This window comes from Nesoenas mayeri (assembly GCF_963082525.1).
Source record: "Nesoenas mayeri genome assembly, chromosome: 3".
Lineage (NCBI taxonomy): Eukaryota > Metazoa > Chordata > Aves > Columbiformes > Columbidae > Nesoenas > Nesoenas mayeri.
The window spans coordinates 40,374,752-40,402,135 of NC_137544.1; the positions used below are offsets into that span (position 1 = coordinate 40,374,752).

General features: G+C 37.2%; 1 protein-coding gene across 4 annotated transcripts in view; it reads right to left on the bottom strand.

Annotated features, from left to right (window-relative positions):
• Positions 1–5,953: 5,953 nt before the first annotated feature.
• EPHA7 (EPH receptor A7) overlaps positions 5,954–27,384 on the bottom strand; it is a gene marked incomplete at both ends in the record, with an annotated part of 159,046 nt that continues 137,615 nt past the window's right edge. For 2 of the 4 annotated variants that reach the window (XM_080341816.1, XM_080341815.1), the window contains 5 exons: positions 18,553–18,667; positions 19,846–20,001; positions 21,123–21,316; positions 25,862–26,011; positions 27,058–27,267. In XM_080341816.1, the coding sequence (XP_080197942.1) occupies positions 18,553–18,667; positions 19,846–20,001; positions 21,123–21,316; positions 25,862–26,011; positions 27,058–27,267 (825 nt within the window). Of the gene's footprint in view, positions 6,150–18,552; positions 18,668–19,845; positions 20,002–21,122; positions 21,317–25,861; positions 26,012–27,057; positions 27,268–27,384 lie in introns of those variants that run through there. The other 2 variants (XM_080341814.1, XM_080341817.1) reach the window with 2 other exon arrangements.

Consider the following 27,384-nt stretch of genomic DNA (forward strand, 5'->3'; position numbering starts at 1 on the left):
ACAAAAGATTGAACCAAGTCCATCTTTCAATAATGTAAGTAGAGTTTACATTCAAAATGCAACTAAAAAGACAGAAAAATCTTAAATAGACCTGAGGCTAACAACCAATGAAGTGATATAAGAACAAGTCCAGTGAAGCAGGGCTAGAGACTGTGGGAAAGGGTGTGGACATGGAGCCCTTCAATCCCAGTCTACACAGAAAGAAAAGAACTAGAAAGAACTGATGAGATGGGCTGTGAAGAAGGAATGAACATTCCTAAAGCACCTGGTGTAAACACTCAATAGCAGAACTGCAATAAAGTTCATCAGCTTGCAGTTAGTACTTAGATTTTTTTGACGAAGCTTAAAGCCACAGCTTTTCTATCAATTCCTTCCATTGTGTCACTGTGTATATTAGATCTCCTAGAAACAGCCTTACTGTTATATGGCATCAGTGCATAAAAAAACACCTTTGTTGCCATTTTGGCATTGTATATAAAAAGATATGTACCCACCCAGCACATACCAGGAAAGATTTGCTGACCTGGCATTTGTTATGAGTTTTCCTCTAATCCCAGATTTCTGTTCACTCTATTTTTTTGCTGTCTGCCATTGTTACTCAATAGCTGTCAATAGAGAGAGTGGGCATATATGCCTAACATAAATTGAGAAAGTAAGAAATTAATTGCAAATGTAGGAACTAGCCTATGTCAATACTTAGACAGAGATGACAGATATAGCAGTCATTCAGGGCTTATTCATTCTTAAAACATTGCATGGCAGTTTGATTTGACAGTTTGTGGAGTCTCTTAATTTTTGGCTTATTACTTCCCAAAGTTCTACTGATTCAGAGAAAGATTTACAGGCATCTACACTGCAATTGAACAGATGGAAATTCATAACACTTTCTCTAGAAACATCAAAAATCTCCTCTGACAGCTAGTCTCTTTTGTCTCTGACCAGCCCAGTATAGCTATATATTTTGAAAGAATTAGTTTTATAACTACAGAAACACAGTACTACATATTTCTGTATTTTTTTAATAGAAGCAAGCAGAGATGTTTCTACAAAAACAAATAAATAAAAAAGCTCTTCATTCCTCCTCTCAACTATCCAAGATGCAACTCAGCTTGAGAAACACTAAATGTCAGTCATCACCCACTTACTTCCCCCGCTATGTAAAATTTCTAGTATGTTATGAATACTAGTAACTCATAGGGTCTACTCCCCTGTCTATAATTACAAACTTGCAGCATTCAGATAAGTCAACATGGGTCATGGCATAATCCTTGTGCAGACAGAGAATAGGTTTGGGAAAGTTAGTAAAATACCATTTCAATGAAGTTAAGATATGGGACAAACTAAAATGATTCCTTTGTACACAAGCAAATTTAACAGATTTACTAATTCAGGGTTCAAATTATTCTCACTGCTTTTACTGGTATTGTAACACAGACACCACCTTACACCTGCAATGAAACAGAAGTGGTTCCCCAGGGAGGCAGTCATGACCCCAAGCCTGACAATGTTCAAGACGAGCCTGGACAACACCCTCAGAGACATGGTGTGAACTGTGGGGTTGTCATGTGCAGGGGCAGGGGTTGGACTCGATGATCCTTGTGGGTCCCTTCCAACTCAGGACATTCTCTGATTCTATGAAATGCAGCTTCGGGTGCTCACACTGACATGGTAGGTCCCCAAAGTTCACACAATTGTTACCTAACACTGAAAGTACAGTATTTGCTGGGATAGAAAGATAGAGAGGGATTGGCACCTCAGTGTTGCAGTTCCGTGCTAGAGCTCACTGCAGGGAATAATGGGACAAATGAGAGAAAAAGGTACTGTGGCAGAGATTCTGAGAGTCTTACCTCACAACACCCTCTAGTCCCGTGAATAAGGCAGTGTTGAAAAATATATCAAAATCAGCACACCATTCACTTGTTTTATTTCCCCCATCTGACTCTTTCTCCAGCTCACTCAGACTGTTCCCTGCTCCGTATGCCAGAGTTCGTGGAGACTGTTGCTAAACACCTGGCTGTCCCCTTTCATTGTAGAGGGATGTGCCTAATCTGGGTTTATAGCTTCTGTGAGGAGGCAGGACATTGAAGAGGCTAAAGGCTATTCCTAAATGTACTTTATGGATCTAGCCCTTAGCAATTTTTCACTCTGAAGGTTGTATAACCACTCTGTCAGAACCAGTAGGCAATAAGAAGGTTTAAACTCTACTTTTGAGGTTTCCAATTAATAAACCACAAATAGCTTGAAGGCCTCTCTCCCCAACACTGAACAATGCAGAAGTAAATTATAGCAACCAGGCACGTAAGTGTGTGCAAAGCTTCCTGGACTGAGGCACGAATTAAAACAAAGATTTTAAGCAAAAGTACTTTTATTAGTAGTAAAAGGAAATGTGATATCTAAGAACTGTCAGATGATAAAGTTTGATACAAAATGATTTTTAAAAGTTAAATCAGAAGCTGTCTGTAAGGAACTGCAAAATGATTTCACAATTTTGAATGCCACTGGCAATAAAGTGGTGATGAAATTTGATAAAACAGAAAGAAATGCACAAGGGAAAATTACGTCTAGCTATATATACACAGGCAGGGACTACAAATTAACTTGCTTGAGAAGAAAAAAATAATTAATTAATACTAGACAGCTTTCTGAAAACATCAAGTCAAGCACTCAGTATCAATTAAAACTGTAAACCAGGATATTTGGATGATTAAGAAAGAAACTGTAAACAAAATAGAAAACATATATATCACTGTATAAATACACTGTATCGCTATATCACTGTATAAATACATCATATACTCTTATGTTGAATAATTCATGCAGCCCTGGTCATTCTATTTTAGAAGAAAGAAGGGCAAGACAGACAGAGAAAGAGAGACAGAAGGAGAAAGTAAATTCACAGGATCTAGGACAAATTCAGACTATTAAACATAGTGCACCCCTGATTTAGGAAGCATTTGAACTGTACATATTGGATACAGAGCCCTGAAGATGTCTGTAAGTCAACAGCTGAAGGTGTTCCTAATCTGTATGGGACAGTGGAGGCCTTATAACAACAGGACTGTACCCCTACCACGGCAGGGGACCTGCCAGGTACACAGGATTATGTGAACTTGAGGTTTGAATCAGTGCAGCTATTCTTACTTTATGCACAACCAAGTGTCCTCTTGGAAAAGCTGACAGATAACAATAGGAAAGCATTGGCAGGAAAAGTATAGGCAAGGTTAAAAACAAATAAATTACAGGCAAAATAACCATGCTGTCCTTTACTCTTGGGATACATTATAATATATATATATATATATTTTTTTTTTTTTAAGACTTTTTCCTTTAACACCACGTGGCTACTGAGGTAGCTGGTATTAACAACCTTCCCAAATCATGCATCTAGTTCAGTGTCTGAACTCAGAAGGTAGATCAAACTACAGTTTACAGAGGTTATGCCACCACCTCATCCAATTGAAATAAACTCTTTTTTTTTTTTTTTTCTTTTGGTAGCAGAGGGTGGGAAGGTGCCACACAGTGGAATCCTCTCTCAGGGCCAAAAGATAGGTACACACATCTTCCCTATCTGCTATCATGCCGGAAGCAGGGGCAAAATTATGCAAAATCTGGAGCTTGGTTAAATGTAATTAGTAGAATTATTAACTATGTCTTGATATTGCTTTGTGCTGAGTCTCTTTTTGCAAAAAGTTATATGCAGCTGAGTCAATAGGGTTCTTTCAAACATGTAAAAATGACGTAAAAAATCCTGTATTGTGGGGAGATACTATGACAGTGCCTTACAATCTCTCTTTTTTTTTTTTTTTTTTTTTAACAATATGTGGACTGTTGTAAAATTTCGATCTACTTTTTATTATAAGGGGAATGTAAACAGGGTAGATTTTGTAAGTTGACTCCATGACTACATGATTTAAATCCAATATTATTTCAATAACAGCGGAGAGAAATTACTAAGGTGGGCCTGATTTTTCAAGCACTGCTGAGCATTATCTAGCTCTCTCTACTTAGTATTTTCTTTAGTAGCTGAAGTTTCTACATTGACAGAGTAGGTCCTGTAAACCTCATTGCTAAAATGGTATGCTGAGGTGAAAAGAGTTTGATTAACTTAAGCAAAGTTCAAATTGAAGACAATTTAAAAAAATGTACTTGGCCGTTGCTGACATTTGACAATCCAGTAAGCCACCATTTACCAAAATGTTCAGGCAAATGATGGACAAAGCCAACCAGTTACAGACTTTGGGCAATATTTCAGCTATGACTTTCAGTTGTCTCCTCCTCACCTAGATGAATTATTTGAATCCTATCCAGAGTCACCATGTTCTTAAACAAGGCTGTTGTCTCCACTAGATGATACTTAAATCATCCTACTGCTAGGAGACTAAAAATGGGCATCATATTGATAAGGTGTCACAACAACTAACTTGATATCACTCTAGTGCACATTTAAGATGAATGACTCATGCAAAACTGTGTTAGCCTGAAGGAGAAGAAAAAAATATCCACTGTTGTTCCCGAAACTTACAAGAAAAGATAGAATGGGTACCTATAGTACCCTAAACATAAATACTTTGCAGTCAGAAGCACCAAGCAAAAAGTGTCTATATATGCCAAGTAATAGAATACTCTATTACCAGCAGTAGTCTGTCAGCTGTCATACCAGTACATCTGCCACACTATAACTATGTCTAAAACCAGTTTCACTGGAGACAGAAAGATCTGAGCCTTTCCAATATCCTTTCTGATAAACTTTCCCAGGCAAAATAGAAGAGCTGTGAGGAGGATTTAAGTGGAGACATAGTCTGCAGCAAAAAAAGTAACTTCCTGTAAGCATAGCTAGTTAATAATTCTTAAAGAAGTTGGCAAAATGCCTATTCTCAGGGAGACAAAGAAACTGGTTTTGCTCTTTGCAGCCTAATTACTAGACATGTCTGATCACCGAAGCAGAGGAGAAGGAAGTGAGGAAGAGATTAGACTGGCCACTTTGCAGATTTCTTGCTCCTGAAGAAATCTTACTTTGGAAATTAGGGTAGTTTAAAATGTCTAACAGAGTGAAAATGACAATTTTCCAGTTTCCTTCTAAAAACAACACCAATTCTCTAGAAAAAAAAATAAATAAAAAGCCAATCCAACATAATTAAATAATTTCCAATTTTATCAGGCATGTTAATGAAAAGTTATAGAATGTATTATTTTTCAATTAGCAAAATCCCCCTTATATCTTTCCATAATACTGAAATGATTATTTTCAGCTTTAAAAGAAACTGCTCAAATATGTATCTTCCCTGTTTCCATTTCACTGTGAATGTTATAATTTATGCTTATTTCTGATCTAGAATGAAGGACATTTTAAAATGCCCTGGATTGGCTAGAGTATCATAATATTGCTGATTATTTCTCAGCAAGGTCTATTTGTAAGTAGTGGCAAAGGCTCCCATTGATTTGTCTGTATGAGAAAGGCTGACAGGATGCTCTGTGCCACTTGCTACCAGCAGCATCATCAGTGAATCTGTATCATCCCAGTTTAAACTTCTTTCCCAGCAGGACCTTTGGAAATGTTTGATTTAGCTGCCTCTCCTTCTCCTTTGCTCTTCTATATACATATTTTGTGTATAAGAGGGGAGCTAGAAAGAAGATGGGGAAGCAGGTTTGTATGAGTGTGAGGAGCTTCCAGGGCAGGGTTCCAGGGCAGCTTTGCTGGCTCTTCTCTCCCTAGCAGCATCGCCATGTCCTGCTTCGCCATCCTCCTGCAATCATCATGCTCTTCAGATGTGGTCTTTCATTCTTGGCAAAAGTCATAATCCTCAGTTTGTCAGGTGTGTGTTCTGGCCTTTCCCATACACCTCTGTTTACTCTTCCTCCTGTTGCCAGTCTGTTCCTCCCTTCTTCTCCATTCCTTTCCATGCTTCTTTTCTACATTTCCATTCTCTAATCCCAACTACAGTCCTTATGTGCTTTAAAAAAATGCCTCATAGCGTTCACTGTGCCTCCAAACCAACCTCATGATCTTATGGTTATAACTCTTGTTTTGCTTCCCCTTTCTGCTTCCTTTGTTTCCTGTCATTATGCCATGTCTATTCAGGCTGTCATCTCTTCTGGAAAGGGATTTTTCTTGTTCTCTGTTTTGCAAAGCACCTGGCATGTTTTTGATTCTGTCAAACAAATAATAACAACAGATATGAAATTGGCAGTGCAGCAGAATCCTGATATTAGGAAGTAATAGAGGCAAATTACAATGTCATTGCCATGTATACACCACTACTTGATAAAAATTCTCATCGACTAAGTAGGTAAACATCAAAAATGCAAAGATTCCCAAGCAAACACCTCTAACATGTTGTTTCATTTCATGTTGGATCTCAATGAGCCACAAGGTTATATTTGACAATTTCAGTATTTGAAATAAAGGAAATAAATGAATGAGGTGTAGTTTTTCAGATGGATGTTTGAGTATAAAATTAAGAACTGGGAGAAGATGTGGATAACTCTTTAAAACAGAGAGGCAGGAAAAGGGTGTAATGGGTGTGTTCAATTTAAACTCTGCTTAATTAAAAAAAGCATACACATGGTAGTTATCTTCTAGCATGTAAACTAATAAAATAGACTGTCCTTTAGCCTAACTGACATTGTCAGAAGCTCTCAGTATTTTGAAGAATCTTGCAAAACATTTTAACTGACTTGTCTCAGTCATTACATGGTGTAAGGCACTCCAAGACAATGTTTATGTTGCTTGTGTTCCCAAAAAAACAAAACAAAACAAAACCCAAAATTTAAAAAAGAAAAGGAAAGATGTCAGTTTTACTGTACATTTAGTGACAGGCTAGCCATGGGAATTCTCCAAAACAATGTAGCTCCAGGACTAATGGATATAGGCCAAGACTGAAGAAAAATTGTTTTACATATGGTTAGCAATCTCTTAACCAAATTATTTTAAATTCCTGAGAGAAAAGCAATTTACTACAGACATTGAGACAAGCCAATGTAACACTAATACTAAAGAAAAATAAACTAGCAGAGGAATGTCCCCCTGCCACATCAAACAATATTCTTGTAGTTGATTCCAAAGAAGTATCTGTCATTTCGGCACATGGATTAGATTATTTAACAGTGTGAATCAAAGGGAAGATACTCATTCAAGAGAAGAGCGTTATTAATACGTTCTAGAATGCCATACATCTCTGTCACCAAACTGGACACTATGGGAGCAGATGTTTTATGATAAACTGAGAAGAGGATCTGACAATACTAATAGCCATAATGTCTCTAAGGCTTAGGGAAAAAAAAAAAAAAGCAAAAAAAAAAGCAAAAAAAAAAAAGCTAGAGGAAGCAATCTGATGGAAGGACAGAATGTTTGTTTGTTTGTTTGTTTGTTTCTGTCTCCAGTGTAGTGTCCTAGGGACTAATTTTACACGTAGGGAAGGTATAGCTATCTAAATTTAATTTCTATTAGTTGGGTTTTTTTTTTTTTGCACCTGCCCTTTGAAACCCCAGTAATGCCAGGAATGCATGAGAAAAGAATGCATCAAAAAAAAAAAACTCTGAGGAGAAAACCTTTCCAAAAATAAGACTTTTTTGATCCTGATAGTTTCTTTTTTCACTGTTTTGAAGGTAAGTAGATATTTGAATTAGTAAAAATGATTGACATGTGAACTTCTTCAAAGCTAAAGGCAAATGCATAGATACAAAGGTATTTAAAACCTCAGGTTACATTTATATTGGCTATGCCTCTACTGACATTTTTGGTCAGCACCAGGATGAAGGTCTTTAGATCAAGAGATTCATGAGACACTGAGTGTATACCTTGGACTGTGGCATGGCTGTACTCTGGGCTGCACCTGGTTCTCATTGCCAAGTGATGGTTTCACCAGAGTCGAGACCAGGTGCAAGCTAATGAGTATGAAACATCAACAGATGGGAGATGAAGATCCCTGTGTGATACATGGTAAATCAATTTGATAATTTCCTTGCATTTGTATGACCTAGTTATTAATTATTTTAATGCTTCGTTTCTAGCTGCCCTGCTGTCCATTGTCACTCCTGAATTAGATACTCTGTCTTGCTGGGAAGAGAAACCTAAAATGGTTTTAAGAAACTGAAGGCCAGTCAAAGACAGTGGACAAGACAGCTGACAAGCCCCACTGAGGTAAACATATGCCTTCAGTTCTTGGTTGGGATATCTGTATGGTCAGATTTAGTACTCATTTACCCAGTCTCTGATGGTGCCAAGGCCATACCTGTAGTTAATAATGAAACAAAACCAGCACACACGAGTTATCACCCACCCTAATTTCCACAGCAAGGAAACACCTTGAACTAGAACTAGCACTCAGCACACTTAGGAGGGTCCTGGGTATGCCATAGTGTATCCCAGCAGTAAATCTGGATGTGTCCCAAGGAAACTATTTTCAGGGATTCACATCCCCAAACTGTCTCTGAATGTAGATGCCCAAATTCACCTTTTCAACAGGAAACACACATAAAAGCAGTATTAAAGAGATGATAGACATTTTATCTACTAGTGGAGCAATGGCAGAATGATAGAGGAAAGTATGGTCTCTGCAGACCAATATTTTAGCTCTTCTGGGACATGACAGGACACTCAACCTCTTCCATGAAAAGACCTCCATCCTACTCAAAACAACAGTCTTCTGTTGGTCTAAACACCGATTTTAGAGAGAGGGGATTTTTGGAAGAGAAAGGTACTTCAGGAAGGCAAGAGATTGTACAGTGCAAGTAGGAATTCTGAAAGTAATTTTGGATTCGGCTTAGCTTAACCAACTTTCTTCCCAGGCAAGCAGCTGCAGATCAAAGTGTTTTCAATATATGAATATCTACAGTTTCTCCCTTCCCATACAGAGGTTGAAAGTATCATGTTGGCCTTCTTGTACCACCTTCCTGCAGCCCAAAGCTGTTGAGTTAGTCTTACTCTTTCTACACCTTTCTTACCCAAGAGATACATAAAATTTCCATGTGTTGTCAGAAAAGAAGTCATTCATCAAACAAAAACAAAATACAGTGAGCATTCTTAGAAGCAGAGGTAAAAGGATGCCAGATAGGTGTGACATTTCCATCAGCTATGTATCCTGAACTATGAGTAGCCATGATTCAGCTGTCAATAAGCATGAGGGGAGTCAGTCTGTTGGGTTGCTCTGGCAACACTAGACAAGGAGGGAGAATGAGTTCAGTAACAGCTGAACATCACCTCTGTGAGATATCACCATAGTTTAATCAAATGGCTTCTACCAATTTACACCATATTTATCTGCTTACTGATGCTCACTGATCTTAGCTAACAAGAGCTTCCATCACCAAAAGACCTTAAATACAAAAACAATAGCAACAACAGCAAAGAACTTACAGTCTAAGCATCAAATATAATATTCTGTTTTGCAAAAGTATGCTGTGATGGCTCAACAACAGATACGCAGATGCATAACTATATGCTAAGATGTATGGTTTCTGTTTCTCTGGTATCTAAAGTGAAACACTGTTAGTTTAGACTTGAACATTCAGCCTTAAATATCAGGCAACAATTTGTACAAGCATTGTGAAATATATACTATCTTATAGGATTTTAAATTTAAATAACTTGGCAGCATCTGAATGTTTATTAAAAAAATAAATAAACTCAGCTTTACACAATCCTATTTCAAAATACAAGTGTAAAAATGGTATTAGCTGCCTTGAAACTTACTTTATAAGGATTTCTTTTTCCTTTTCCATAATTAAGATACTTTGCTAGGCTGAAAGCATGTAATATTTCTAGGGAATATCTTTATTCTTTTCCAGCAAATAAATCAGAAGCAGATAACACAGGTAAAGCATTGGTTTCTGTATGATTTCTATTAATCCAGTTATATTAATTTCATAAAATCCATAAGAAGTAGGTTTATAATAGTATGAAAGAATGAGAAGAGACTTTCCTCCCAGTCATTATCGGGAGTATAAAATCACAGAAGGTAATTATTTTCTCCCACCAGCCTGAAATAGTCCCTTCTCCAGGTGTTTTGATTTCTGCCATTCAGCTCCCTCTTAGATTGTATGGCCAATATAAACACATACTCCATTACCTTGTACCATTGGTGTTACTTGATGGTTCTCCTGTAAACCTGGATGATTCAGTTTCCCCATACACACACTTTTTTTTTGGTGTTTGTTTTGATCAACACTATTGACTTCTGCACTTAGAGGGCAGATCACCTGGAGAGATCTCTATGACCCATAGTTTGCTGGTTGTAGATAGATGTTGCATTTCTTGTTGCTGAGGTACTATAATTAATGTTCCTTCCTCACTGTCATCTTCTACGTACCCCCCAGTGAAGCATGGATGGTGCTGGGTAAGTACTAATGATGAAGGCCAGCTGGGGAAAAATTGAAGTAGAGCATAGCGCAAAAAAAATGTTTCCCTCCATGTGGCTGGGGAAATATCCTTCAAAAGCCAGAGACACCTCTGCACAAGGAATCAAACATGGACATCTGGTGGTGTGTTACTCAGGTAACTACCACAAGAAAGGTACTGCCTGTGAAACACCCCATGTTTTGCAAGCAGTTTCATGGGATAGGAGGCAGCTTGTGAATGAGATTTTCAACCGACAACACGCAGCTTATCTGGGATTCTTTTGCCAGCAAATAAGAAGCACTGAAGAGCATTTGCTTCTTGCACAGGTTTGGGTAATGTAGGCATAGAGACAATTATTTCTCTTGAAAAGAGCACTACAAAGAAATGCCTGAAAGCCTTTTTTTCTTCTTCCCTGGCCCTCTTCCTGCTCTTGACAGTGCGGAGTGTGTAGGGAAGCTATATGGTAGGGTGTAAGCTTTCTCGTCACGATAGCAATCGATAGTACTGAGGCCCAGTAATATCAAAGGAAATTCTCTTTAGGAATAGATCTCAGAGCCTTGCTGGCCCAATTCTTCTTGTATTTGCCTGGATTTGAATCTAACCGTGTCTTCTTCTGCAGACCTTGAGGGTGTAAAAATTGGCTACTGGGGAACAAGACACTGCTATTTTGTACAGAGTAATAAAGAGAGGACATAAGGTGTTACTTGAGTAAAAAAGCCAGTAGAGAGACCTGGGATGAAACAGTCTGAAGTCAAGGGCTCTGCACTGCAAAGATCCTGAAACAGAAATACAAATTTCGCCCAAAGTCATCCACAGGTCCAGCACATCCTCTCAGCCTCTCCGTTCCCAGTCTCCTCACTCCACCCAGTTCCATTTTCCTCCTGTTTACTGGACCCATCTTAATTTTCCACTGACACCACAAGGAAGCACCAGAACTGCCAAGACCAGACAATAAATGGTGAAGGCCTGGTCTGATTCTGTTACAATTTTTTTTTAATTTCTTTACTCCTATGAACTTATGGATCTTACATTTTTGATCTAGTTTCAGTGACAGTGACAGAGGATATCTGCTGTTCAGAAAGCTCCACGCTTTGCTAAGCAGAGTGTTTTATGGAGTGTGAAAATTGCACACACAGACTTCACACAGACCCGCTTCTTTCTCTTTCTGAACAAAATCCTAACCACCAACTAAAACCAGCCATTTCTGAGTGGCCTTCAGGAGGTACCTGAGTGATTTTACTAAGTTGATTCTAGGCCAATGATATTTCTCTTATAATTTACCATGTGCAACTTCTGTGGGCAAATACATTTAATTCGTGATTATGACTGAAAAGAACACTCTGGAGAAAACTAATCTGAGATTCCTGCACCTTCTTACTCTTAAGCTACACATGTGTTCTTGGCACAGTCTGGTTGGTCCCTGAGGAAAGGAAACTGACACATGTTTTGCAGCAAACATCTTAAATATGGACATGCAGCCCTTCAGGAAGCCAGTGGAAGCTGGCATAGTAAGACAGGTTGAATGATAGTCAATATATTGCCTGCGTAATGTTTCTGCAGAGGTGAAATGCAAGGGATAAATGTGGATACATTGTATTTATCACTCTTCAGTCTATCCTCTTTCAAGCTAGATTTTGATGTCTTAGTAAAACAGAGAGATGGCATCTTTGGAGTAGGAAGTTTTTTTCTTGTAAGAGATAAACTCATGGTTTTCTTGGTAATTATAAGGAAATAATCAGAAGACGATGTGTATTGCACTTGCTAGGCCTTACAGACTCCTCAGCATTCCTTCCATCTTTTTATCTGGCACAAAAGAGGAAGGCTGAGTTATAGACTTGGGCCTATGTCTCCAGTTCATAGCTGACTTGAAATACTCAAGAGTCAAGTAATTCTAATACCAGCAGCACACATAAGTCTTTGGGCATAGCTATGGCTTAATCACTGTGTTTTTCAATGTTAGCCATATTATGATTCATCAGATGACCTCTTAGCTATAGTTTTTCATTATTAGTATTAATTATTATTAGCAACACAGTTCTACAATTGATTATTTGGTTAAATTAAACACAGAAGCCTCGGTCCATGGATGAATAGATTTTCTGTTCCTGATTTAGCTCTTCTGGCACTAGGTACTATGTCTTGTTTTGTCCAAGATGCATTTGGCTGGCTACACAAGTTTTCGCATGGCTGTGTCGCATCTTTTTTTCACAGTCTATCAAGACATCAACTATTTTTTGACTAGTGGTTCTTTTTTGGTCACCCTAATTAGACATTAATTTCACCCAGTTTGTACAGTATCAGTGCTAAAATCGGCTACCATTACCCTAGACTTAAAGAAAACTACTCTAAAACCTTCTGAGAGTAAATATCATCAGAGTCCATGTTTTATTTTCAGGCTTTTAGTGTAAAATTCTCCTTTCATGTCTCTTTCAAGTCTGCTTGAATGAGCGTATTACCAGTTGCTTTCCCATCTGTCTCAGTTTAATCTCTTTGACAAATTCCAATCTGGCCTGAGGAAAAATCAGAGTACTGAAACCACTTCACATTAGATTATAAGGTATATTTTATTAACAGTGTCTCTTTACTTAAACAAAAAATCTTGACACTCCGTAACTCCTCTGCCAGAGATATCTTGTGGAGCTCTATGACTTAGAGTCACATATAGTGAATGGCTCTCTTTCCATTCCTTCCCAAATTCTGACTTTTCACCAGGTACAAAAGTGAGGGGTTTCCTCTTTAACTTCTAACTTTTCACAGTCTCTCTGGACATAACCTACACAGTCTGTACAGCATATAAACTCCATATAACTCCTTTCACTTTCAAACTGCCTAATCCTTACCCATGCTGAAAGTGCACTGAGAATTTAATGGACTTAATAGACATCCTAGTTTTTTCCCTTAGCTTGCCTCAACAGACTTTATTCTAAATTTGTGTGGTAATTATCCTAACTTGAAAGCTCACAAAACCCAATCTGGAGATGAAAAAATCCCACAAATGTAGCTTGCATTCTGCCACTACTCTTTTGTCAGGATATTGCAGATTTTATGCCTTTGGTTTAATCTTTTATATTTTCCAAATTCCTATATGGAATGTGTTACAAAAAATGGTGAGTCAAGTCACACTTTGGGTTTCACAGGTCATTTGTTGGATTGGATTTTTCTTTCTTTCTTTGTTTTTGTGTTTGTTTTTTTTTTTTTCTTTCCCCAAAACTTTCTTATTCCACCCCTCCCCCCCATCATCCTTCCCTAATCCTTTTGGCAGGAAATTCAATTACAGAACTGCCGACTCCCAAGAAAAGAAGGCTGCACTATGCAAACAATAAAAATCTCTGTTTAAAAGCAGTTTCTGGCTGTGTTTGACAACCCTTAAGGGAATAGGAAAGAAAATACAGGCTGCTGCCCAGAAATTCTTGTTTTACCAGAAATTGGTTTGAGGCTAAGACTTTTGAGTAGTCTAGTGAATTCCAGATCTACCATCTGCAAGTCCATTCCAAGTTAGTGGGGGAAAAATATCGCCTGTTTCTACATACCAGTTAATTCATCAGAAGTACAATCTTAACAGGTCCTGAACATGCAGTAACCCTGCTGTGCTAGATGCTCAGCAAATCATAGCACCATCTGCCTGAATACCCCTGCAGCACCTGCTGCCACGGTTACTGTTAGGCAAGAATTTGTATTGTACTTTTCTTAAACTCAGCTTGCCATCCTATCTGGGAACTGTTCTCTTCAACAAGCATGCCAAGTGTCACTTGTTTAAAAGAAAACAAATAAATAAACAAATCAACAAATAAAAACTGCAAAAACCCAGATGCATATGATGAGTATATCAGTTCCTAACTGCATGTAGGAAATAAGGATGTGTTAGCTCTAACTTATCACATATATTTATTTTCAAAAGATGAAATGACCGTTTTTTGACTGAGTCAGCCTTTGCTCCTCACACACAGCTGGGGGACAGTTTCATGCCATTACTGTGCAACAGAATGCCAGCTGAACCCACCCCTGTGGCAGAGTGTCTTGGCATCGCTTGGTATTATGGCTGTAGTGACATGATCACCATCTCAATAGTAACCCAAAAGTCAAGGAATTTAAATCATTCTCAAAGTTGTTACATATGAATGATTTAGAAAGTTAAGGACAAATTATTATTTTTTTATTTCAACTACTAACCAATAAATGTAAAAAAATACCAACAACAAACCAAAAATAACCCCCTTAATCCCCCACATTAAAGCAATAGATTTTGTAACATTCAAAACAGTGGAAACTATTTAACATGTATTATTATTAGTGGAGAAAAGCAAATTTAATTTAAAATCATTGTTTCAAACTCCCTCAGTGGATGCCAGATAACTCCAGCTTAAACAAATATAAAAACCTCATTTTAAATGGAGAATAATACAGACAGAGCTCAGTTATTGAGATATTAAGGGCAACATTCAATTTGAGACACAGTTAAGCATCTTTGCCTCCTGGAGATTTTTACATGACAAGGCTTTAGATAAACATGGTTTTGCAAACAGCAGCTATCATATCTGATCACATAACCTCTGGACTGAAGCAGTATGTCAGCAAATATTTCTGATTATTTAAAATACTAAATAACTGTAATTTACTAGGCAGGTCTTCCTCAGAACAATCGCAATTTTTTTCAAGAATTTATATCCATATACAAAAAGCATTTAGATGATATGTTACCAATCTCTGAATTAAAAAAAAAAAAAAAATAAATCACTTCTCTCTGTGATAAAGCCCAGTTTAAATACATTCTGTGACATACTAGTAGTGGAGGATCTGTCTTTCTACGACACTCAGCTTATGAAGGAAATTGTATCAGCTAAGGACATATAGGGTAGGAATCACCTCACCTAACTGCAACTATCTAGACATTAGACGCCTATTTTAAGCTAATCATCTGGGTTCCCTCTACAGGTAACAGAGATATGCATTGCCAGAGGGAGATTCATCCTGCTTGTCTTAGACCTCTCTCTTTTAAATGCTTATAGATGAACAAAATCAAGGCAGATCAGTCTCACTGACAGTCTGCTAATCTGTCTTTTAGAGATGACAATTTCCAAATTCAATGAAATTAGGCCAGAACTGAGATGATAATTTTTTTTTCACCATTTAGCCTTCAATCCTCCCTCTGACCCAACTTTTTCTTTAGTTCCTCCCATGAACATCAACTTTCTCTGGCCTTTTATTTTTCTTTCACTGGACTATGTTTTCCTGGAACCTGTGGAACTGCAACCAACATCAGTATGTTGCTGCTTTACCAGTTACAAATCCATTTACATGCATGTGCTCTAAATTGCAGTAATGTTCTGAACAAATAGCTACGATAGGAGTATTGAATAGCAATTGTGCTTTCTGGTTCTACTCTACCACTTTCAAATGTGTAAAAATCTGTGGCAACATTAAGGCAGTCAAGGTATATAGATGAATGCTTAAATATATTTAATATTTAAAGAAGATGGCTTAAATCAAACAAGGAAAAATAAGGAAGAAATACCATTAGGGCCCTCACTTTTACATGTGTGAGCCCAAGTCACCACACGTGCTTCGAGGCCTCTGTGCTTCAGAATATTGAACAAGTCCTAAAGGTGAAGCCTGGCCTGAACTCTCTTGCATTTAGGGTTCATGGGTTCTCAGCAATACCAGCATTGCTGCATCGCACCTTTATTCACCGAGCCCTTGGAAACAATAGCCAAGATTTATAAGGAAGCAGGTATCTGAACTTAGACTCCTAAATTCATAGCTGGGTGCTTAAAGCAGTAGCAAAACTGACAAGCATCCTGATACTCACCCCAGCAGTGAGGCACTTAGCTTTTGTCATAACACAAAATGGATGTTGATTAATTAAGTGTGTTCCAACGGCTACTTGAAGTGCCTTGGCCGAGTGCTTGCGTGCACTAATTTCAATATTGGGCATGCAGTCTACTCTGTGTCTTACTTCTACAGCATTTCTAGAAAATTTATTTTAATAGTTAAAAAAACAACTTGAGCTGCATACAAGAAAATAACTCCATTTCTACTGAATGACAATCTAATATGAAATAAGAATATTCACCTTTTTTCTTACTCTGCCCAAATCCAGGCAATAAATTAGGGTTCTCAGCATGACTGTAAAGTGCTGTGAATTGTATAAACAATCATATATGGACACTGAAAAATAACCCTTATGCACATTGCATTATAGTTCCAAAAATATATTTACAGTCTATTACAAAGATTACAAATGGAAGTGTCTATGTAACGGGATTATGCTAGTTAAAAGCTTTTTACAGATTTTCTTCAACAAAGGCGGGAAGGGACAAAAAATTAGTATAATCAAACCTTTTTCTACTGAAACAAATAAATAAAATGACAAATATAACACTGTACAGTGATCTAAAAAGGGGCAGAAAAAAAGGAGAGGGAAAATGATGCATTTAAGTTTTTAATAACTATCTTTGGTCCTAAATGTGGGAAAACACATTATGTAGCACTGAATATACACGTTTGTGATGCTCTGCAAGTAAAATAGAAAAATATAGTGCATTTTCAATGTATTCAGAGCTCACTACACATAAATGTGTGTACAAAACAAGACAGTATAAATAAAATTTACAAGTTTTACAAAGGAACATTTACAGGGTTTTTTCTTTTGTTTTTATTTTTTTTGTGTGGATGCCCACATTATCAAACAAGACCAATTTATGACTGATCCCTGGGATCTTTCTCTATTAAAATCAATAGAAGCAGCCTAATTCTCTTTGGAAGTACAGCATTTCATTGCTGGGGTAGTTCACAATTTTCAGATTTTTTAAAGCATTTCTCTCTGGTTCATATACATTCCTGCAATATCTCTAAAGACATCATTCATTATTGCTTATGGTAGTTGTATATTTTAATCAAACAAAATTCATATATAAGGAAATGGTGTAAACAGATACTCTGTTGAGCAACTACTCTTGCATCTGTGTTCCTGATGAATGATTGCTGTGTCTGTGTGAACACATACACCTATGTTTGCTCAGAGCAGCAAAAGCTTGTAAAAAACTTGAAAATTTTGAACTGCCCCTTGCCTCATGCTCTACAGTTCTCATATAAAATCTATGTCCTTATTCTGACAGCTGGACTGCATTCGCCTTAAACTCATATAAAATATACTCCAGCTATTTCTCTCAGATTTGCTAATGCAGAGTATAGAAAAAAAATGTGATGTGCTCAGATTAAATGGTTTAGGTAACACTGGAGAACTGCACCCGTGCTCTGAGACACTCCTACAATCACTTGTCCATTCAATGCAGTGTCTCAGCAGGTTTGCAGTTGTAGATCTACATCTTAGAATATATCTCACTTTCACTCTAGTCCATTAAAATCATCTTGCAAACAATTTGCTAAAAGTGCCTAGAACTACTTAGGGGTCATTATTGCTTTTCTTTTTTCTTTTTTCTTTTTCTTTTTCTTTTTTTTTTTTTTTTTTTTTGCTTTTATTTTCTTTTAAAAGATAGTATATGTGTAACCTTAAAAAATTCTTTAAAAAATATCAGAGCTCTTGGCAACTTGCATTTTCCTGACTCCCTGCCAATTAGCTAGCCATGTCGATATAGTGTTGATTTAACAAAAGTAAATGGCACAAAAGGATACCAAAGTTCGGACAGATATACATTGCTTGGTCATGCTTCTTAAATCTCTAGGAACTCAAATAATCCTTTAGAGGTACCCAGTGTAGTAATGTGTCATAGAATTAGCACTAAAAAGGTCCAAAGATATAAACATCATACTAAAAGAATGTCTTTATGAAGAATAAACACATATGATTAAAAAAAGATTCAGAAATCACAGATTTAAGGAAAATATTTTGTTGAATTCAACAATAATATCATGATTTTATCTGACAAATATATTCTTTTTTAAATTTTTATGTACATTTAAAAAGTCTATTAGATAAAAAGGAGGTTAGAGAGCTCAAGGTGTTTGTATGTTTATTCAGGTAGTACTTTGTTTATTGTCACTGCTGTTTTCCTTGCCACCACTGGTGGATCCTAATTCCCTTTTCATAAATTCTGGTGGCACTTAGGAGTTCAAGTCTGTAGGTGCTTCTTGTAGCTCTTCTATTCACTGCAGGAAGGACCCAGGAAATCAAGTGTCTTCTAGCAGCACTTCATATATACTGAAGGCCAGTGCTGTTCTCTCAGTCTGTCACCTCCCTCATAAGGGAGAAATGTCTATCACACTTGGATGCCAGTGCCGTGTAAATGTAGCATTTGTGCTCTCATAGTCTGAATGCTGCTCATGATTTTCTTTTGATGACCAACCAACGTGATCCCTAAACTCATCACATCCCTGGGGAAGATAAATGCGTACATTGTTAATTTTTCAACTTAGACTGCTATTGTACGGTATTAAACTGTGAGTCAAAGCTACATAGTGCTCTGGGCTACCAGCTTCTAACATTGGAGCTACACTGGAACCTCAGCTCAGTACTGTGAAGTTCATATAGGCGGCGGTTCAACTTCTCAGCGAGCAATGCAATTACATGGTAAGTATCACATAATTATACCGCATGTGGCTCCACATCTGAGAATGAAGCCAGTATATTTTGCACTACAATAACTTTTTATTGTGCCTTTAAGGACACCCGAAGAAAGAGACACTTCTCTTGTAAAATACTTCGGATGGCTTTCAGGACAAAGTTACCTAAATACAAGATTTTGGGGACCACCTGCTTCCTAAAGAGATGCCTAGAGAAACCCTTTGCATATTGACCCACATCCATCATGCAAATGAAGAAGAGCAGCTGTTTCAATTCCACTGCTACTAATGTTACTGATCTAGCAGAAGTTTGTGGGCTCTGACGACAGTTCCCAAGCTATAGGGTGGGTCTCCTAGTGATACCAACTAGACAAGAGTAGGGTTGCAAACTTGAGAATATGGTTTAGAAACTTGTTTAGAAAAACACTGCTCTCTATAAGAGGAATAACGTGTTTGGCAACCACCAGGACAAGAATGTTGTTTGCAGGGTGCCAAGAAGACCCATTTAAGATGGCAGCTCTAATACAGGCCACACTCGCCTTCAGAAAATTGTTTTGCTTCCATAGAGTTTTATCCTAATGCAAAGTCATTTCTTGCAGGACACAGACAGCCCCCAGCCAATTGGAAGAACATTCCACATCTTCTAGTACATGTCTAGAGAAGGTACCAATTAAGTAGTGAAGGCAAAGTGGTTATTTTCCTATATATACATATTTTGAAATGGGCCACATTCTCCCTCAAATTCTAGCCCCTTGGTTTTCTTTCAGTTGGTCTCAAAAGGAGGGAAAAAAGTGATGCCACACATAGGTAGCAGGGTATTTGCCCTTTCATGGGATGCTCCAGTGCAACACCATCAGCTGCTAAATCGGCTTGGCTTATCCCCAAGTACCATGTTTGTACTCAGGGTAAAGTTTTGGAGGTGAACATAGTGTATTATTTTACCTAGAAATTCCCTAAATGCAAGTTAAACATGCCCAGTACTAACTTACTCAATAGTCATCCTGGCAACTGATTCAAGAGAGTTGTAGCCTGCTGCTGTGAAATTATCCTTATATCTTTCCATCTTAATAGCTTGTAACCATTCGCCTACGGAGCAGAAAGTGGTAAAATCGGGAGTGTTCTGGTCCAGAAGAGGGCTAATTGGTCTATGGAGAAGGAAAAAGGAAAGTAAGTTGTTTCCAAAGAGAGTAAACATCAGGGAGTATTTAGCAAGGTGAGAGTCATATAAGTTCGGGATATTAAAAATGTCAAGAGTAGAAAGTAATAGGCCTTTATACACAGTTTAGATTATTCCGTGAATAGCTGTTGACTACTCTGTAACTCACAATATGTAATTCCTAAGCTTGCTCACGTAAAAGATGAAAGGTCAGAGTGAGCAAAATAAGCCTAATGGACTATTGTTACCAACATAAAATCAACGTTATTACCTAGCATGACAGAAGCTGCAACTAATTTTGCTGGGTAAAATAAAGATGCTATTCTTTTAAGCATCTTAGAAAATGTAGCAGCAGCTATTGCCATTATTCAATTGGATGGGACAAAACAGAGACAAGGAAAGAGCAGAGACACGAAGTAAGTTGCTTAAGGTCACATAGCAAATCAGTCAGTAGAAGAACTGAGAGCAGAACACAGGCCAGTTGATTTCCTAGGGAAGTGATCTAGCTAGCAGATCAAAAGATTACCACAATTAAATAATCCACCTGAAATTTACGAAGAAGCCATTAAAAGCTACACCATGAAATACAATGAGATGCAATCACTGAAAGGAGTTAAAGCCAGAAAATGAAAGGCAAAAATCTACAGTGTAGCTTATCAAAGCACATTGGCCAAGCATGAGTATTGCTAATTACTATTTCTATTGTACTAGTTCTTAGGGCAAAGGATGCACCATATCAAACTACAACAGATGATGATCCTTGCCCTCCAGACTTCACAGTTTTAAGAAACAAGGAAAACAAAGACTGCTAGTGGTGAGAGTGTGGAAAGAGTGATGAGCAGGCAGTAGTTCATTGAGAAATGTGTTAGTTCCATGATATTTACTTTCTTCATTTTGGTTATTTTTTTAAGAAAGTCCTTTTGGGCTTTGTTCAGCATGGTAAAAAAGAAGGCCAAATGAGGGAAGGTAAAAACAGGGAACAGAAGGAAGAAGGAACTGAGAGACACATGGAGTAAGTGTGAACTGGAACCAGCTACAAGCAGAACATCCAGAACATCCAGAACCAGCCACGTGAACCATCAAAAGAATGCACACTAAAGATTTTCTTACCTGCTACAGGTTCCCATTGGGGTTTTCAAGCTGTTTGGGTTTCTTATCATTTTGTCCAGAATACCAACTATCTGCTCAAACTTTGGCCTTTCACCGCGCTCCTTCTGCCAACAATCCAGCATCAGCTGGTGCAGTCCTGCTGGGCAATCCATGGGTGCTGGCAAACGATAGCCTTCTTCGATTGCTTTTATAACCTAGTAGCCAACATAGTTAATAATTTTTCATCAAGGAACATTTAAGTAATATATATTGCTATCCAGTTCAAGAAATAAAAGAAAAAAAAAAAATCAATAAATAAAATTTGCCATCAGTCTTGCAAAAATAGGAATCTGTTGTTTTGACACTAGCCTTCATGTTTTCAAATAATTTCCCCAACTGTATCTTTGGGCTTATTAAACATATTGTTCTATATGTGCAGAACATAGCTATATTACCTAGTCAAGTGAGCAGTGGGGAACAACAATTAAATTCACCAAGAGAGCAACAGATAGATTGATAAATGGAGTTATTTCAGAAAGTATTATTACTTGCCCCAAGGCTTTTATGAAAGAGCGTGTGGTAGAAGCATCTGACTTGTAAATGGATAGAGATCTGCGTGTGCACATATAAAATACAACCCCCCTGAAGATATTATAAAAGGATCCAAGAAAAATGTTTACTGGACAGAAATTGTTAGGGAAAAAAGTTGTGTTCTATGTCTAGCCATGTTATATTAATGATAAAGTAGCAGAAATGTGTCATGTGAGAGATGAAGACCTGGCTGAATGGTATTTTAATATATCACCTAAACAGAAAGATAGATTTAATAAGAGATGCTGCCAGATAATGATATGATTGAAGGAGAGCATAAATGTCTGAACCAAGAATTACGCTCACCCGCTGATTTCCTTAGACAAGTCCATTTGCATTTAAGTAAAAAATAAAAATGGGTAAAATAAAATCAGAGGAAACTGCTGTAAACCTTGAGGGCAGGATAAGAAAGCACATCAGGAAGCAAGGCAGATAAAAAGGCTTGTGAAAAAGGACTAAAACACTGTTCATGGGGGATTTCAAGTCTATTGACATTGATTGACATAGCAATATTAGAATTGCTAAGGAAGGGTGCTTGCTCCTGAAGGGTAACGCATAGGACTGTCTTCTCCCTTGGTTTCTATAGATAGCAAGATTAGAAGCTGTTCTGGAGGTAGCCCTAGGAAGTAGGTCTGCTATGATAAATTAAGTTGGTGAATATCCAGAGTTTAGTGAAAATAATAACCTCAGATGGGAAATATTCCATAGATTGTATGAGAAAATGAAAAAGCAGTGGACTGCAAAGTAGATAGAACTGCAAAGAATACAAAATAATCTTAAAAAAGCTGGCTGAGATCCATGATTGTATCAAAACCTTTTGCAGAAAAACAGTTTTGTGAAAAGAGGAGGTATAGCCCAGCGGTAGAGCACTTACTGCACGTTTGTGTCAGAGAATGTCCTTCTGACCCCAGGAAAGTTGCCTCATCTCCCTGAGCCTCAGCTTTCTATCTGAACATTTAGAATGACAGTACTGTCCTGCAACTCAAAAATGACTGAGAAATATTCAGTTCCTGCAGTAACATCTGTGCCTTGAAGAATGAGTGAGTGAAGTTATCTGTTAGAAAGGGCAGGGAAAGAGTATTTCTGTGGAAGAGCAGGCGAATTGGAAGAACAGTAGTATATAGGAAAGAAAACATTAAAAGTAAAATTTGGATCTTTTAGAGCAGTGTTAAAAGGAAACATAAAAGAACAGTTCCTTATGCTCAGAAGCAGCAGTGCAATAAAACTGAAAAGCTGCAGTGTGTATAGGACAACAGGTGTGTTATGAAAAGTAATGCAGAATTTTTTTACTTTGTAAAAGGCAAAAGGTATTAAAACCTTTGTGTATACTACATATGATATACTACAAACAAAGCAGTTGCTTAACAGGTCAGGACATAGAGACAACCAATGAGGAATGATAAAGTAGGTAACAGCAACAGTAACACAACCACAAAAATATCTAAGAGCCTTAGAACTGGCAAACCATCTAGATAAGACTACAGCCAAGAGTGCAAGGGACAGTGAAAACATGATCGAAAGGATCATGAATGGGAATTTTCCAAGTTCACTGTGATCTGCAGAGAAACCTGAAGAGAGGTGGGAATCAAGATGATTACATTATTTTTAAAAAAGGTTTTGAGGATACTGAACAATCAGTGTCTTTGATGTGTATTCTGAGCAAGAAGGATGAAACTGGTTAATATAAAATAATAAGTTAGCTAGAGATGGACAGAATTGCTAGGAATATCCAAAACACTGAAAAAACCATTCTAAAATATTGATAAGTAAAGTTTCTTAAAAAAAAAAAAAAAATGTTTATACAAAACTCAGGTGCTTTGAAGGGTATTACAAGTGTTGACTCTGTGAAGAAAAGTGGGGGCGGGGTTCCAAAAATCAGTACTCACAGATAATGAAATAGATGCAGATTTTTATATTTTTTTAAAATACGCAAAACAACAAAAAAACAAAACAAAACAACACAGCTGGACCTCCTACTAATAGAATGGATTTATATTATTTACACTTCCCACAATTCTTTTTTTCAGATTCTGCTTTTTTGCAAAAAGAGAAAAAAGGAATACTGTTAAAAGTCACGTATGTTTTTATCTTAATCAGGCTATCTGAGGATGTGAAGTAGAATAGAAGAGGGCCTGGTCTGTTCAGTGTATATACTGGTTGCCAACAAAGAAGCATTAAATACAGGTAACTGGATAATGTAGTGTTATCACTCTGCTTCTGGGTACATAATAATAATACAAATTAATAATCATAATAATGGTAATAGATCCAGGAGTACAGAAATGAAAAAAATATGCAAGCCTAAGTTCTTGGCCTTTTCTGAAGAACAAATCTGCACTAAGGTCAGTAACCGAATGACAGCAAGAACTAGCAACCACCAGCATCTAACAGAGGAAGAGGGTAAAGTGCAGTGGGTTTAGGGCTACTATTACCAGAAAGGATTAAGCTGAGGGGAGCCCACTGATCAGAGAAGTTGGGTGGACTCTGTGTATCACCTGTGTTCAGCCCTATGTGCCTCTGTGGCTAGCTTGTAGGATGAGTATTCTGGTGCACCCTGACTCTAGTCACTGCTAAAAGGAGGACTTTTGCTTAAAAAGAGATTGCAACAGTAATTTGTATCCTCCATCAATCTAAAACAATGTCTTAAAGGAAGCAGAATTAAATAAATGCCATCTAAAGATCCAAAGTCAGGGAGACATATTTTATTTGAGATCTGGTTTATGACTGCACCCACATCCACTTTTAGACAAATTATATACTTAAGATATATAAACTGCTTGATTGCTTTTGCAAAATCAGAAAAATTTAGCATTTTTTATTACAGTTAAATACTCCCATTGGTAACTGTGAAAGAGAATAAATAACCAATCATAAGATAATTCAAAATTTTTTCATCATTGTTTTACTCATGGGATTGGTAGGATGTGTATATATTTTGGGAGGTATGTTTCAGGACACGCTTGAAGATCACAGGATACAAGAATATCTGAAATTATTTTACCAAGATGCATCTTTTAACTATATGCTATTGAAGATTATTATGTAAGATGCTAAAAAGAGATAAAACTGCAAGAAATGGTAATTAGCTGTTCTATGAAAAAGGTTCAGTCATGTGCTTTCCTTGCATGGGAATACTTTTCAAAATCCAACAAGAAGCATGAAGATACCAAAATTTCTCCCCTATTTGAAAGTTTTTCTTTATTGTTCCCTGAAAGCTAGGTAAGGTTTGCCTTTGAGGCATCTTATATTCCTGTCAGACTTCTTTTATGTTTGAATCTAGTACAGAAGGAAGGTGTCAAAAGAAATGAAACTCTACTTGGTGTCTAGGGAATGTAAATATTTCTCTTTCTCTGCCCCAAGGACTTGTTTGCCCGTATTTTGACAGTCCATGAAATCTTTGACACTGAGACCTGTCAAATATTAACAACTTTGCACTGTGCCAAACTGACTCATCATTTACACTTTTATCTTTTTTTTTTTTTCAAGTTTGATGTCGATCATTCAATCAAAAAATAAAATAATAACAAAAACCACTCAAGACCCCGACCTGAAGAACTTTAAATGAGACTCTTTCTGACATCTTTCTCACCTGTATGGCTTTTTCCTATGTAATTTCTGTATTAATAGATACTCTTGTCAGAAATCAAGATTAACACCCATCTGTTCTATTACCACTGACCTGTTGGTCTGGGTCATATTTTATGGAAACAAGGTTATTGTTAAATCAGCATAATTAACTTGAAAAAGCCAAAGTAGGTCATTAACTGCCACTCACATTTTTAGCAATTTTTATCAGCTGATTAATCATTGTTCTGAGGTCAGAAACCTCAGAATTATTTTTGTTGGAAAAAAAATAATTTCTTCTATGCTTAAGTATAATAAAGTGAAGAGCATATATTACTATTTTTGATGTTCCAATTTTACTTGATACTCAGGACAGAAATCTACAACATCCACATGGTAAAAGAAATATTTAGAGATTCAGGTAAAAAGTGAAAGCTCTGTATCTTTTTAATTTTGTAAGAACACTACAGTATTTTGATAAATCTTATTTCTAAACCAACATTTTATGCATGTATAGTGAAACACATATGTACGTGTTTACAGTATGTAATTTTTGTTTTTTCTAACACACACACATGCTCACAAACAGTCAAAGTATAACCTACATCTTGATTTGACATGTCCCAGTAAGGCCGTTCTCCATAAGACATTACTTCCCACATAACTATTCCATAACTCCACACATCACTGGCTGAAGTAAATTTGCGGTACTGGATGGCTTCTGGAGCTGTCCATCTCACTGGAATTTTTCCACCCTAAGAAATATAAAGAAAAGAATAAAGTTTTATTGTTTGCTTGTTTGTTTTATCCACAAAATTTCCATATCATCTTCTGTAGAGAGTGTTTGCAATTATTTCCATCAACATCAGAAGCAGCAACTATGATATCTACTATAGTTGACTTACTGTAGAATTTTCAAAGCAGTCTAAGGAAGTTCAGGCAGAAACAGAAACTTAAACACCTGTCTAGGCTAAGTTGGATGCATTTCTCTGGAAATGCTTATCTCTCCATTGATTTTAAACGTCTGGTTAGATGTCTGATTTGCCTAGTCATTTAAGTCCTGGCTGGCTGAAGCTAGGAAGGGTAGTGTCATCCTGTTCATATAAATCCAGTTGACTTTGAGATCTTGGTCTGACATATTTAAAACAAGGTCCTACTTTAGACCCCAGTGGCAGGAGTGACAGCCATGAACACTGGTGTGGTTTCCTGGATCCCTGCGCCTGTTGGAGCAGATTCCAGGGGCCCCTCCTTCCCTCAGCATGAGAAAATAGGTACAGCAAAGCCCCACGGGTGGGAAAGTAGAGCTGGCTAAACAAAAGAATAAAGAGCATAGTGTGCCCAGTGAATGCTTATTTAAGAAAAGCGTCCCACCCAAAAGCAAGGGAAAATACAGGAGTTGAGCTTTGTCACAGCCTAGCCTCAAGCTAGTCAACTTTTTGTGCGATAAAATCTAGTCTGAAAAACAGTAATAGCCTACAAATATTTTAATTGACTCATAGTAAATGAGACGATTAAAATTTTTATGGGTAAAACTTCCATATTTGTTCAAACAGAAAATCATGAGGAAGGGAATAATGAAGATACTGTCCAAAGTTTTTAGAACTTTACCAAGTAAAGTTAATGTTCTTACAAAATTATCAGTCCCTAATTCAAGCCAGATTTCTAAAGAGACTCTTTTCCATTTGACTAGCTAATATTTCTCAAGCAATTTATCTATTTCTCTTATCTATACTGTCTATAAGACATGCTGCTTCTTAATAACCACAACTCAAAACTATTAAAACCCATCGATTTCTCTTACGGTAGTAGTGTAGACAGCCTCTGGATCATCTTCTATAACTCTGGAAAGGCCAAAGTCTGATACTTTACAAACAAGGTTGCTGTTGACAAGAATATTGCGTGCTGCAAGATCCCTGTGTACGTATCCCATATCGGCCAAATATCTCATTCCAGCAGCAATTCCTCTCAACATCCCCACTAGCTGAATGACTGTAAATTGCCCATCATGTTTCTGGAGGGAAGAAAGGAGCAGCAATTCTTTTTAGTATGACTGAGAGGAAAAATAAGAATTAGTTTCACAACTTCAGCTTTCTGCTTATTTACTACTTCTGTGGCAATTCATCCAGGG